Raw genomic sequence first — 13,039 nt, 5'->3', positions numbered from 1 at the left:
GGAAGTGGGCGAGTCTCTCGGACTCGTATGCGATGATCATGCCACAAAATAAAAGGGAAGGATTAGTATATAATCAACGGATGAGGTTAAAACATGTAAAATATAACTCAAAACAAATCAATAAATTATATATATATATATATATATATATATATATATATATATATACTGTATATATTTTGGTATATCTTATGCATACATTCACGATTGTTTTAAATAGAGGTATATCAATAATATACATAAATATATATAACCAACTGAAACATACTTGCAACAGTGCACAAAGTCAAATAATACCCAAAACTGATAACAAAATTTACCCAAGACTCACTGATACATATTTTACTAATAACAGTACATATTTGCACATTTAGACTACTTGCTTACAAGAAACCAGCGGGACAGGGATATTCTTTAGCGAATTAAGACCTATATTTATCAATATCCAATAACATTCTAACAATTTCTGTATTTAAACTAAATGGAGACAAGTTAAACAGATGGGCTGAAGTTTGAAATAATTGGTCGAGTTCATTTTCTGCTCACAGGGATCTTATCCAACTGGTTTTGAGAATCATTTCAACGTCATATCAAATCTAAAATTCTTAAGAACTCTTAAAGGATAAACATAGCTAAAACATTTAGGTGAAACAGAGAACAAAGACTGTGAACTATAAATATATATAGAGATGAAAAGGGGATGATTATGAAAGGCAGGATAGCAGGGAATGAAGATATGTCAACATCAACATATAGGAGATTAATCAGAACAATATAGGCATAATGCAAATGGTGATATGCACAAAGGTCATAATCCAGGATGGAGCTAACATGGTGTTTCAACAAGATAGACTAATCAATGATGATGCTAGGGGCAGTATGACCTATAAATGTATGGATAAGATGCAATATATGATCCTGGATCCCAAAGTTCAGCTAAGGGCTGATCTGGAGGTTGACAATAGCAATGTAGGTCTTTGCCAAGAAACAGTTATGAACTAGAAATTTAGACAGACTACATTGAAACCAAAGTTACACTCTTAAAACTGTCATCAGTTTGAAGTCTCAGCAACAGCTTCAAAACCACTTAAAGTTATCATATATGCTAATATCCAGACTAGGTATGGATCACAACAGCAACCAAAACTAAAAATGACAAAAAGAAGCAGGCTAATGTCTAACTTGGATTATTACACACTCCACCAAGCAGACCAAAATGAATTTATGCTAAGACCAAATGTTTATCAAAATTTTTTTATAGAATAAGCAGAGACCTTAGTGTACAAACCCATACCCAGAGGATTCAAACAATACGAAACAAAGGTTGGCATTTCTAGTGCAGACAGATGAAGTTCAGAACATAGATTTTATGACTTAGTCTAACATGTCGAATCTCATTTTTTATTACCAACTGGCCTTAACAACATATTCCAGTCAAATAAGGAAGGATATTGTCCTATTTTGAATGGGGTTACCATGACACAACTGCCAAACCAAGTTTAAATCAAACCAACAACTACAAGGCACAAAGAGTCAATGTGCTTATCATAAACTGTATGGGAGCGGCACTAAACCGAAAACATCATTCATATTCTTCATTGAACTACTAAAACATCTGAATAAATATATGCAATTGTACCTACAGGACTTCTGCTAAACATAAAATGAACCCTTGTGAAACAGACTGAAGGTATGTACATACACATCGTTAGCAAACCACAAACTAATATACAGAACTAATCTTATAAATAATAGATAAACAATGTGAACCTAACAAAATGCATGATTAATCCAAGTCGATACATAGCATAGAACTGCATAACCACAGAACTAGACACAGGATTGAACTAACCAATCCTGAACATGCTCGATACTACAAGTCACAAACTAAGATTCAACCAAAACGAAACAAACATGCAAACATATTCGAAACTTCGGATTTGAAAAGGAGAGGAACATGCTGACCTTTTGTGGGTGCAGCAAAGTGGGTGCGGGTCTTCGATTCACACTCGAAACACTTCAAATTCGAGGTTGCGAAACTCGGATTCGCAACAAACACAGAACAGACGAAAAATCGTTTGAGTATTTTGATTCGATATTTTTGCGATATTGTGACAACTAAACAAAATATTTCACAGGGGGTTTCTTGAACTGAAAGAAAATCGGCTATTTGGGAATTTGCTGAATCCAAAAAAAATCCCCCCTCCACTGGATGAATAAAAATGAATACTTATAGACTGATTTAGGGTTTGAGTTTGAGAGGAGAGGGGACAAAGGCGTGGGGAACAGGGGTAACGTGGGTGTGACAGGGGTAACGTGGGTGTCAGAGGCGTGGGTGGAGACGAAGTTAAGTGGAATGTGTCAGACGAGTGGGGAGCAGAGGTGGAGTGATGGAGGTAGTGGAGGCGTGGGATGCGTCAGATGATAACGTGAGAGATGGCAGGGAGCGGCGGATGGGGGTCACGTGGTGAATGGCTAAAGTCGGAGGTATGGTGGAGGTGACATGGTGGCGACGGTGGTGATGGTGGTGATAAGAAGGGAGGAGATGGTGGTGGACGAGGATGGTGGAGACGGTGGTGGATAAGGGAAGGGAGACGGAGAAGGTGGGGTGCGGCGAAGGCGAAGAGGAGAAATGAAGGGGAACCCCTTTAGGGTTCCCTTATTTTCTTGAAAATGGGTCGGACCAGTCCGTAAATGGACTGGGTCAATTTTTAGACTGGGTATTAAAAGAATAGACTAATAAATTCAAACACGAATTATTCCAAAAATTGAGATAAGGGATATGGACTAGTCCAAAATTATCAGGAGTCAATCGGGCTTTAATTTGGAGTCCGGTAAGTCAAAATGCGGACCGAGTGCAAGAAATAGTTTGGCTTTAAATTTGAATAAAAGACCCATTTTAATTAATGAATATACCGAGGGTGACAAAATATTACTTAATACCAAAAATGTGTGATTATTAGACTCGGGTAATAAGATCATATGGTGTTATAATAGCCGTGTAATAATATATATTATTTTTCTTTGAAAATCCGCACTAAATAAATACTATTATTTAATTATGCAAAGATAAATGCGTAAGCTGGTAAAAATGCCGAAATGATAAGAATTGTGAATTATAATAATATTAATAAATAATAATAACAATAATAATAATAATAATAATTATTATTATTATTATAATAGAATAATAAAGTGTCGGTATTGATAAGAGGCTGATAATTATAGTAAACATAATATATATATTTTATTTTTTTCAAAAAATATTAGAAGCTTAAAAATAGGTATTTTGGCAGAGAGGCGGGACAAAATTGGGTGTCAACAGTATTGAGTTAATATGCCTCCATTGTGGTTTGTAAATGAACCTTCTTGTTTGCCTTCTATAAATTTGAGCCTAATATGGTATGTGTCTGGTCTAACTCTATAAAGGATGATATGTTAGCATTTGTGTCTGTTTGATGCCTCGGCGGAACTCGAGGTATGAATTAGTGTTAGGTTGTGCTGACTCAGATTGGTCTGTATGTCCGTCAAGCTATTCTCACATGTTATAGGACTTTGTAATCATCCTCTAAGTTAAATGGTGGATCCTGTTTAATATGTGGGCTGGCCAAATCATTATATAGTGGTGTTCTCTCTTTTATCTGCTTAATAAAATCAGATCTTTGCTATGTGGAACATGATAGTTAGAGCTTCCAAATCATGTGTAGTCAAGTGTTGGGTTGTTATGAATTGTATTTGATTCGAGTTGTGTTGCATATGCACAATTAGTAAGTGTATATCCCTGCCAAACAATCATGTAGTTAATTTAAGAATCATACATGTTTAGATTTGTTCATTTATTAACTTGTTCTATATGTTAGAAGACAACCATGTTAATTGTTAGTTTAGGATATATATTTATGTGTGTTAATTACTATCTTTGTTTGGTTATGCTTAGTAGTAGTAGTTTCCAAGCATGTTCATCTATGTTACTTACTAAGTTCAACCCTTGGCTATTTAAAATTTGTGTTGGCATCCTGCTGAAGCTTGTGATCAATAGTTGAAACTTTTCGTCGAGATCAGTTAGTGAATGTCTGAAGTTCTGTTATGTGATTGAAATCTGAAGTCCCCTCCTGAAACCTGCTATGGTCAACTTTTCCCTATAAAGATTTTAAGGAACTGAGTTTATTTGGTTGTTCATTTGATATGATTCGATAAATGGCTTTGCTGATATGTATTTTTGAAGAAGAGAAAACTGAGCAAAGTCCACTTTTAAGGGTTGAAGACTGTTAGGAATATGTTTGATCACAACCATCTCTAACTCATTCTTTAAACACCATTGTGTTCTATTCCAGTTTAGTTTGGACAAGCATTTGGAAGAACTCAGTTTTTAAAACAATGGAGTTAGATTCCTTAGTTGTGGATGCTTACTTAAAGTATTCATTTGAAAGTATACCCATCTGAGTTCAAAGCTCCCAAAACCAACAGATATTTGTATGTCATGTTTAGAATTGATATGTATCATGAATTGCCAGCACATTTTGCAAAATGTTGTTTTCTATCCTGTTTCTTTCTGTTGGGTTTCCAGCCCCTCGTTTAGATTAGGACCAATATACATATCACATACTCCACTGGCCTGTTTTATTTTTTATATGTTTAACATTATTCATTGAGTAGATACTAATCCCTTTCCTTCTAATTTTTTGCATGACCATCGCATACGAGTCCGAGGGACTTGTCTCCTTTTCCGCATTCGGTGTTGGGTCAAGGCCCAACGTTACCTCCTCTCGGGTCAATCTACACCTACAGCAGATTAAAAATATTCTGGGCTAAGCCCAACAGCAGCAACGGATCCGCAGCAACATATAAAAGAAATCTGCTGGGCCGAAGCCCCACAGTAAACAGTTTCCAGCAGTCCCGAAACGGGCTGGACCCATTTGACATTATCTGCTCTTTTATTTTGTTTTCTGCATTTAATTCATATTATGCAACTGACTCTTTGTTTGTTAACTTAGATGAACCTTAATGAGTTAATAGATTTAGTTTAGTAATGGGTAGTTAGTTTAAAGAAGACTAATAATTAATCCCATAAGTTTCATTTTTTTCTTTTCACATTAAAGTTATTTATAGAATCTATAATATTTACTTCTAGAATAATTGATAGTATAAATTAATATTTTTTAGTTAAAGGAATCATATTTTATTTCTTGTTATCTTAATTTCAAAACACCACTAATACGCAAATATAAATTCAAGCATATTTTATAAACAATCCTTCAAGTTCGAATCAATCACGCATATTTTTAGCTAAGCATAGTTATCATAGTTAATAAGAAATGATAAAGAAAACTCACTTCTTTTTTAATCCTATTTATAAGCTTAGATTTTTCTACATGGCTATAATCAAAATGATATGATTTATTCAAAGTTTAAAATTGCCAAATCTCTTCTCAACAGCTATTATTTATGGGCAAATTATCATATTTTATACAAATCTTATGTTAAACGGCATTTTACTTTAAAGTTTAGCCACATTTATACAAATTATTGTATTTTCATATTTTATACAAATCTTCTTTAAATGACATTTTTTATCTTAACAATGCTTGTGAGTTTTGTTTCATGCAAATTATCACATTTTCTATAAATCTTATTAAATATTATCTTTCATTTAAGGCCTTATCAATATTTTCAAGTCTTATTTAATATTTAGAATCTTCTTTTACGCAAATTATTATGTTTTCTACAAGTATTATTTTAAACAACACTATTATACTTTCGTCTAAAACCTTAACAACATTCATAAGTCGTGTCTTCAAAATGGCATTTAAAGTCTCTTTTATACAAATTATTGTATTTTCTGAAAATCTTATTTTAACTAATATTATTTTTCTTAAAAAACCTTAGCAACATTTCTTAGCCCTTTTCTTAAAATTAGAAGCATCTTATTTAACATTAATTAATTAACCTAAGTTTGGTCGGATAACCGTAAGTTAACGGATTCTAAAGGATGCCTAACCCCTTCCCTTTAGGATAATATAGAGCCCTTACCTAGAATCACACTGGTTAAGCAGACTATTAATTGAGGTTTAGTTTTAACTTTGCCTTAGTTAACCTCTAGGTGTCCTAATTCACCGTTAAATTAATTAGGTGGCGACTCCTTAAAACAAAATAAATAGGAATCATCAATACGTTGTACTCCTAATTTAATCTCGTTTAAAATGGGGTATAACAAGTATCACATGGGTTTAGTACTGTTACTTTTTAAACGGGTTCTATTAGGGGAACCAAAAGTACCTCACTTTAGCATAGTTAAGGGATTAAATATGCCTTATATTTGAAGGACCAAAATGAACCTACTCCCATAGATAAGAGATCAAATATGCTCAGGGTAATATTTGAGGGACCAAAATGAACTTATTCCCATAGATAAAGGACAATTTTAACCTAAAACTCGAATACGTAACAACATAATTTTGAAAACAAACATGATTTCATAGAAAAAAACACAATAAAACAACCATCCAAATAGGGGGTTAGGGGAAGGAGACTAGACTCATACTAAAGTAGAAAACCAAAGTTTTTATATAATCGTCAATTGGATGTGAGTTTTTCAATTTTCGATGAAGACTTGGAAGCCATTTGGCAAATTTTTTGAAAAGCTTAAAGGACTTTTTTTTTTTTTTTTTTTTGCATCAGAGAGATCAAATAAGGTGTTTAGCAATAACACAAAAAAGAAAAGTATTTTTAAGTAGTATCAAAAAGTTAATACATCTGCGGTTGGGAGAAGCTTTTGTAGCTTCTTCTGAAGGCATATGCAAGTTACCTAAGATTAAGGCTGTTCACAGTTTTGGTTAAAATCAAAATCAAATTGAAAATTTAACCAAATCGAATAAAAAAACCGACATTCGGTTTGGTTTGGTTTGATTTTTTAAAAACCAAAAATATTTGGTTTGGTTATGATTCTATTAAAAAATAACCGAACCAAACCGATAAATTATATACATAAATTTTATAATTATTTATATGTATAATATTAGTTTTTCATAAATAATTATAAATATTTTATGCCTTTTAATCATTAATTTGATTTTTGATCTACTTATTTCACATGATTGTTTAAGGTCCATGTTTTTAAGAATATGTCAAGCCCATGTCTTTAAGTCTTTTAACTCTTTAAGTGTAAACCTATTAACAGAAGCTCACGTTAGAGTCTGATGTCTTTAACTTAAATTTTTAGTCTTTCCTTGTCAGCCATTTGATTTTTTTTTATTTTTTTTGAATTTATACTTTTCTTTTTTTCTTGTTTGAATGGGTCCTAAACTTCTAATATTTTTCATATGAAAAGGACAAAGGTTGTAGATTTAGAGGTTTTTATATAGAAGATATTTCAGTAATATCAGCATTTGCTGCAACTCAAACACATAGTAATGCCCTAATACTTCTTCGTGGGTAATCTTCCTAAAAAGCAGAAAAGAACAACTTTGTGTAGTCGAGACCCTAGCCTTGAGGATAATGATAGAAAAACATCTGAAGTTTGGGATCATTACACAAAGTTTTTTTTAAGAAAATGGGTGAATTGAGGACAAAATGCAAGTACTGCCCCAAAGTTTGGAATCATTATACAAAGTTTTTTTATTTCATATATTTTCATTTTAATTTTAGGTAGTCTATATGTTTAATTAATATGTATGTTTGTAACAACAATTAAAAGCTCCTATGCTCTACTTTATTTTCAGGTAGGTGTATTAAGATGACAAAAATGGTGCAGCCACTACTAAGTTAGTTTTTAGCTCTATATGTAATAGTTTAGCAATTTTGGATAATTTGAGTACTACACTATCACTAATAATGAAAATGTTTCTATCATGTATGTTTCACCTTAAACTATAAATAAAAGTTATCATTTGAACCAAAAAAAGACATGTCTTTTTCAACTTTTTAATGTTTTACTGATAAGTCTTATGGCTGCTAGTCATAAACCGAAAAATTGAACCAAACCGACAATAACCAAACCGGTGGTTATTATTTTATTTGGATTGGTTATGGTTTTAGAAATTTAAAAACCGACTAAATTGGTTTGGTTATGGTTTTAATCAATAACCGACCCAAACCGAACCATGACCACCCCTACCTAAGATTCTAACTTTGACTTAAGACAAAAAAGTAGGGCCACGGTGGATCATATAAATAGCGTTATCATTGTGCGTAGCTATATTGCTATTACATGCCAAATAAGTTTTCCTAACAAAAGTAGTTCCTAGTTTATCTAAGATTAAAGCATCCATGGCCAACACCGGTGGAATTGGCTCATAGACAATCCCTTCAAAATGTTTTACACAAACAGGCCTTACACGGGCACAAAATTGAAGTAGTCGGACCCTCATAGTGAATACCAAATAGGAAACTAAAAAGAGAAACATTTCACGTCGCCCCGATTACATCTTTAGATATGTTCAAAAGGATGGTTAACTGAGGATCCAAAACGTTACAGGCGGATTGGTCTTCATAACATCTTTACATTCTGAAGCTAATTCTACTCCCTGTGATGTTTACAATTCACAAAAAAGCTTATCATCTCCCCTTCACGCTTGCTGAAGCTGATCCATTAACAGATGTGCCACTGATTTGTATCCCATCTTTCTACCTGTTTTATCCAAAGATTCTCAGTGCACATGATTATAACAGAAGATACAAACAAACAAATCCTCTAGTGAAACTAGTAATGACATACACACCTCTAAGTATCGCGTTCCGGACCGTTCGAGCCATCTTTCGCTTCTTTAGGCAATATTTGCTAAAACACATAAACACGCACGAGCAAGAAAAAACCAAATGAAAATCTGCCCGTATAAAAGGGCAAGGGCAGACTGTGCAAGAAGCCTCCCATGTTCATGCGGCGCACCCAAGAGGTGTCATTATCAAAAAAACAAAAACTTCTTCATAAGCACCTAGTCCTTTTTTGTATGTGACCACTAAGTACCTGTTACATATCCAATATGGATTGATGCCTTTTTCTTCAGTGCAATGAGGACATACCCACCCTTTATTTGCTCTCACCTCCTCCAGTTCTATCACAAATTTGCACAGTTTTAGTACTCATCGACATTCATAAGCGAGAAAGCAAAGATCAATTTCACTAAGTTCCCATTGTTAGGCGAGTAAATATCTCAAAACGTCACTCAACTTTGAGTAATTATGTGGCAAAGTCACTAAACTTTGCTACATATCAATAAAATCACTCAACTTTGGCCTTTACTCTCATAAAATCACTCAACTAAATGTGTCATCAAAGAAATTTGACATGACAATATTAATCAATTTTTTATGCCATGTAGACATGGACCCCACAGATAAAATAAAATAAAATAAAATAAATTCATATTTTAATTTTGGATATACATTTCAGTTTTTTCTAAAATTTAATGTATAAATAATTAATCTATTACTTTAGACACTTTACGTAAGAGCTAAGTTGTTAAATTTCAATTGACTCATTGAACACAGTAATGCCAACGGATTTATTTTTAACCTTTGTTCCAACGTATATTAACCAAAAAATTGTTGTTTTTTTTTTTGGGTAAAAAAAATAAAAAAATGTTGTTGCTTACAAAAGGAAAGGGTCCAACCGGTCCTATGTGGCCTCTTCCTTTCAGCCAGACCAATAGTAATATTCACGTGTTTCTATATATTCTTTAATTATGATTAATTAATATGTATTTTTATTTTATTTATTTCTTAATTAAAATAAAATTCATGCATATTGATTTGGTGTAAATATCTTGAATGAGTAAGTCTTATCTGTTAAATAGATATACGTAAACAAAGTAGAAAGATAAGAAATAGAGATGAAAAGAAAGATTGTAGAAGCTAAAAAAAAAGGATAGTGCAATAAATAAATAAGAAAATAATTTCAAGAAAGAGAATAAGAGCACACATAAAAATAAGGTAAAAACAACAAAGAAAATGAGTTTTAAATGAAGGGTTGGTGGGCGGATGTTGAGGTATTAAAATATGATTTTTTTTAAAATTTGTGGGGTCCATGTCTACATGGCATAAAAAATTAATTAATATTGTCATGTCATTTTTTTTATGGCATATTTAGTTGAGTGATTTTATGAGAGTAAAGGCCAAAATTGAATGATTTTATTGATATATAGCAAAGTTCAATGACTTTGCTAAATAATTTCTCAAAGTTGAGTGACCTTTTAAGATATTTACTCTTGTTAGGCCTTAAATTAAACAGAACAAAAGAGTAAAGGTTAGTGAGTCATGGCAAATGCATTATGCGTGACTTTCAGTTTCTAAAATGCTTAGCTATTGCCTCACCTTCACCATATCGACCCTTAAGACAACCTCGGCAAAGAACACCATAGCTAGAATGACAAATTGAACAATCTGTCTTGCCTGTATGGAAATTTTAGACTTATCAGTCTGCCAGCAAACTAGTTTACAAAAAAGAAAAGTGCTTTGTAAGACTAACCTAAGCAAGGTGAATCCATGTCCAACGCACCACATCGTTTACAATCTTCTTCACCACAAAATTCCTTTCTCCTGCGTTAGCATTCAGAAATTATCATTTTCAGCTGATTCTCGTGTAACAAATTAGCAGTTTTATGGTACACAAGGACAAGCTTAGAGGTGATAGATGTGGAGTTAGGTCAAACTTGGGCGGGTCAAAATGTCAAAGTAATAAAGGGTCATGATCCAATCTGCCTAAAGTTTACTTGGTTAAAAATGGGTTGGGCCAAGATGGGTCAAATAACATGTCATAACCCAACCGCCAAGCACGACCTAATCTCCTCTACTTTTTTATTAGCTTAAGTTCTTCCATCCAATCTCCAAATTTGATTTTGTATGCATGTGTTTGGGATGTATCATATTCTTGGGTTACACTATATTGACCCCTTCTTATCTAGTTTGATGGGTAATTTCAAGTTCGTTCCGTTAGGTCAAGTCATTGAACTAGTCATGAACCAAACCATTTAAAATTGGATCGGTTACTAGAAAACGGATTGACAAGCGGGAGCAGACCAAGCAAATACACCCAACGACCTTGAAAATGGGTGATTTTGAGCTTTTGATCCTGCTTGCCTCATGGGCAAACCCTTCAAGGTCAAAGGGCAAAACTTGTTAAAGTTGAAGGTTTGCCCATGGGGCAAGCGAGTTCAAAAGTTCAAGACCACCCACCTATAAGGTCATTCTTGTAAGTCACCCAGAGCATACATGGCGTGTAAACTCAAGCCTTAAAAGGCTTGAATCCTAGCAAACAGCAAGCCAAAGGGCCGTCTTGAGGGGAAAAGGAATATCTAACAATTTGCTCAGTCACTCAATACCTCAAACAACAACAACAGTGTAATCCCACAAGTACGGTCTGGGGAGAGTAGAACGTACGCAGACCTTACCTCTACCTTTGTGAGGCAGAGGTTGTGTCCGAAACTACACATCAAACAGTGAGTGATTAAAAAAACTGTGACTTGCAAAGTGAAAGGCATAAAGTTTGGCAAGGGTATTGAAAGAAGAACACTAAGAGAAGGAGTGTAAAACCGGCAGATGTGACAGAGAAGAGCAACTTTCAATCTGGTGCATCGTCGAGCCAAAGCTTCCGGTGAAAAATCTTTCATTCTCCCTAAAAAAGCAATATACAAAGAAACACAAAAAAGGAAACATTCTCATGTCAAAAGAACACACTTGCTCTCCTATCTATGAGTGCAAGAAATTTGACATAAAAACACAGACCTTTTGATGGTGGTGCAGAGTTGTCTTTCACCCGATTGGAACGGCGCAAAGGGGTAGAGAAGTAGTCCACTTTGTCATGTTTTTTCTTCTCTGGTTGTGGTTTAGAAGTGATTGTTCGAAGCTCTGCAATGGTTTTTTGAAGTCCAAGGCTGGCCAATCTAACCTGTACACTAGAAAATCAGGTACAGCAATTAACAGTGACAGAAAAAAGACACTCAAAATTGAGAGAAAAGAGCACCTGATTTTCCAAGATTCGAGCTTTTCGCACTTCTTCGTACTCAGTTTTCACTCCTTGCCTTCCCATTAGGGTTTCAAATGGCGATTTTCCCTCGTCTTTCTTCTAATACTAGATGGCCTATGTCCATCGCGCAATGCCAAACGGTTTGGATTAAAGTGTATGTATAAGTGTATTTATACTTTTAGATAGTGATAACATATATATTTTATATTGCTAATAAAGATATATAAATTTGTACTATTTTTATGCGCACATATATATATTATATTCAAAATACGATTAATATAACATTATAATTTGTGTTCCGTATCTAAAACTTTATTATATTAGTGTTTACTACGAATACAAAGTTTGCAAAAATTTATTAATACATTTTAAAAGAGAACACTTGTTTAAAAGAAAACTATTTTCCTCTCTTTGAGAGAAAACAATAGCAATATTTAAGCATCATTTGATACTTTGAATTTTAATTCGATAATTTAAAGATGTAAATATTCTATTGTTAATGTATGTAGATTGGACCTAAACAATACTTATTATTTTTTTTATCAAATTTTGATTTGGATAATTCTAATTCAAATTATTAAATTAATTTTACATGTTTAAAACGAAACAAAGTAGAAACTTGATTTTCTATTTAAACAAAGAACTGCTATTTTTTAATTTTTGGTGAATATTCTTGGTTTAGCTCATTTTATTTATCATGTTGTCTTTTGCACTTTTTTTAAAGGAAACGTCAATTAGAATCAGAATTTGACTAATTTACCTTATTTATTATTTGATCCCCATTTAATATAATTTTTTACGACATTAATCTCTTTTCACATTTATTAGAGTAAGAATAAAAATGAAAAAGTAATTAAATTCTATCTTATTTTAAAATATAAATATTTTAAGTATATTTATTTTAGTAAACATAACAAATAAATGACATGGCGGAATAGCAAATACAACAGTTAAATATCTAGATTAGATCTCATGCTAATATAAGAAAATAAAGGAAATTGTATGGTTTGGCTACTTAACCTTTTGAAGAAAAACAATAATATGGGGTCCACATTTTTTGTTGTATAATAATTTCAT

General features: G+C 33.0%; 1 protein-coding gene across 1 annotated transcript; it reads right to left on the bottom strand.

The window, feature by feature from the left end:
* Window positions 1-8,148: 8,148 nt before the first annotated feature.
* LOC132633179 (uncharacterized) lies at window positions 8,149-12,095 on the bottom strand. Its single transcript, XM_060349422.1, has 8 exons — window positions 11,957-12,095; window positions 11,719-11,881; window positions 11,527-11,608; window positions 10,463-10,533; window positions 10,309-10,386; window positions 8,963-9,050; window positions 8,718-8,776; window positions 8,149-8,626 (listed from the first exon to the last, which is right to left on the bottom strand). Exons 1-8 carry the CDS (start codon window positions 12,020-12,022, stop codon window positions 8,565-8,567), a joined length of 669 nt encoding a protein of 222 aa, XP_060205405.1. The 5' UTR covers window positions 12,023-12,095; the 3' UTR covers window positions 8,149-8,564.
* Window positions 12,096-13,039: the final 944 nt, after the last annotated feature.

Source organism: Lycium barbarum, chromosome 3, assembly GCF_019175385.1.
Source record: "Lycium barbarum isolate Lr01 chromosome 3, ASM1917538v2, whole genome shotgun sequence".
In the NCBI taxonomy this organism is placed as follows: Eukaryota; Viridiplantae; Streptophyta; class Magnoliopsida; order Solanales; family Solanaceae; genus Lycium; species Lycium barbarum.
Note: the sequence above shows the minus strand (reverse complement) of the source record. Positions and strands in the feature narration are given on the sequence as shown.

Excerpts from the sequence above, each read along its gene's own strand:
- LOC132633179 (XM_060349422.1), bottom strand. The coding sequence starts at position 12,022 with ATGGGAAGGCAAGGAGTGAAAACTGAGTACGAAGAAGTGCGAAAAGCT. Across the intron at positions 10,534-11,526 it reads CTTCTCTGTCACATCTGCCG|GAGAAAGGAATTTTGTGGTG; the intron begins GTTTTACACTCC and ends ATGCTAACGCAG. Across the intron at positions 8,627-8,717 it reads CCGGAACGCGATACTTAGAG|GTAGAAAGATGGGATACAAA; the intron begins GTGTGTATGTCA and ends TGGATAAAACAG.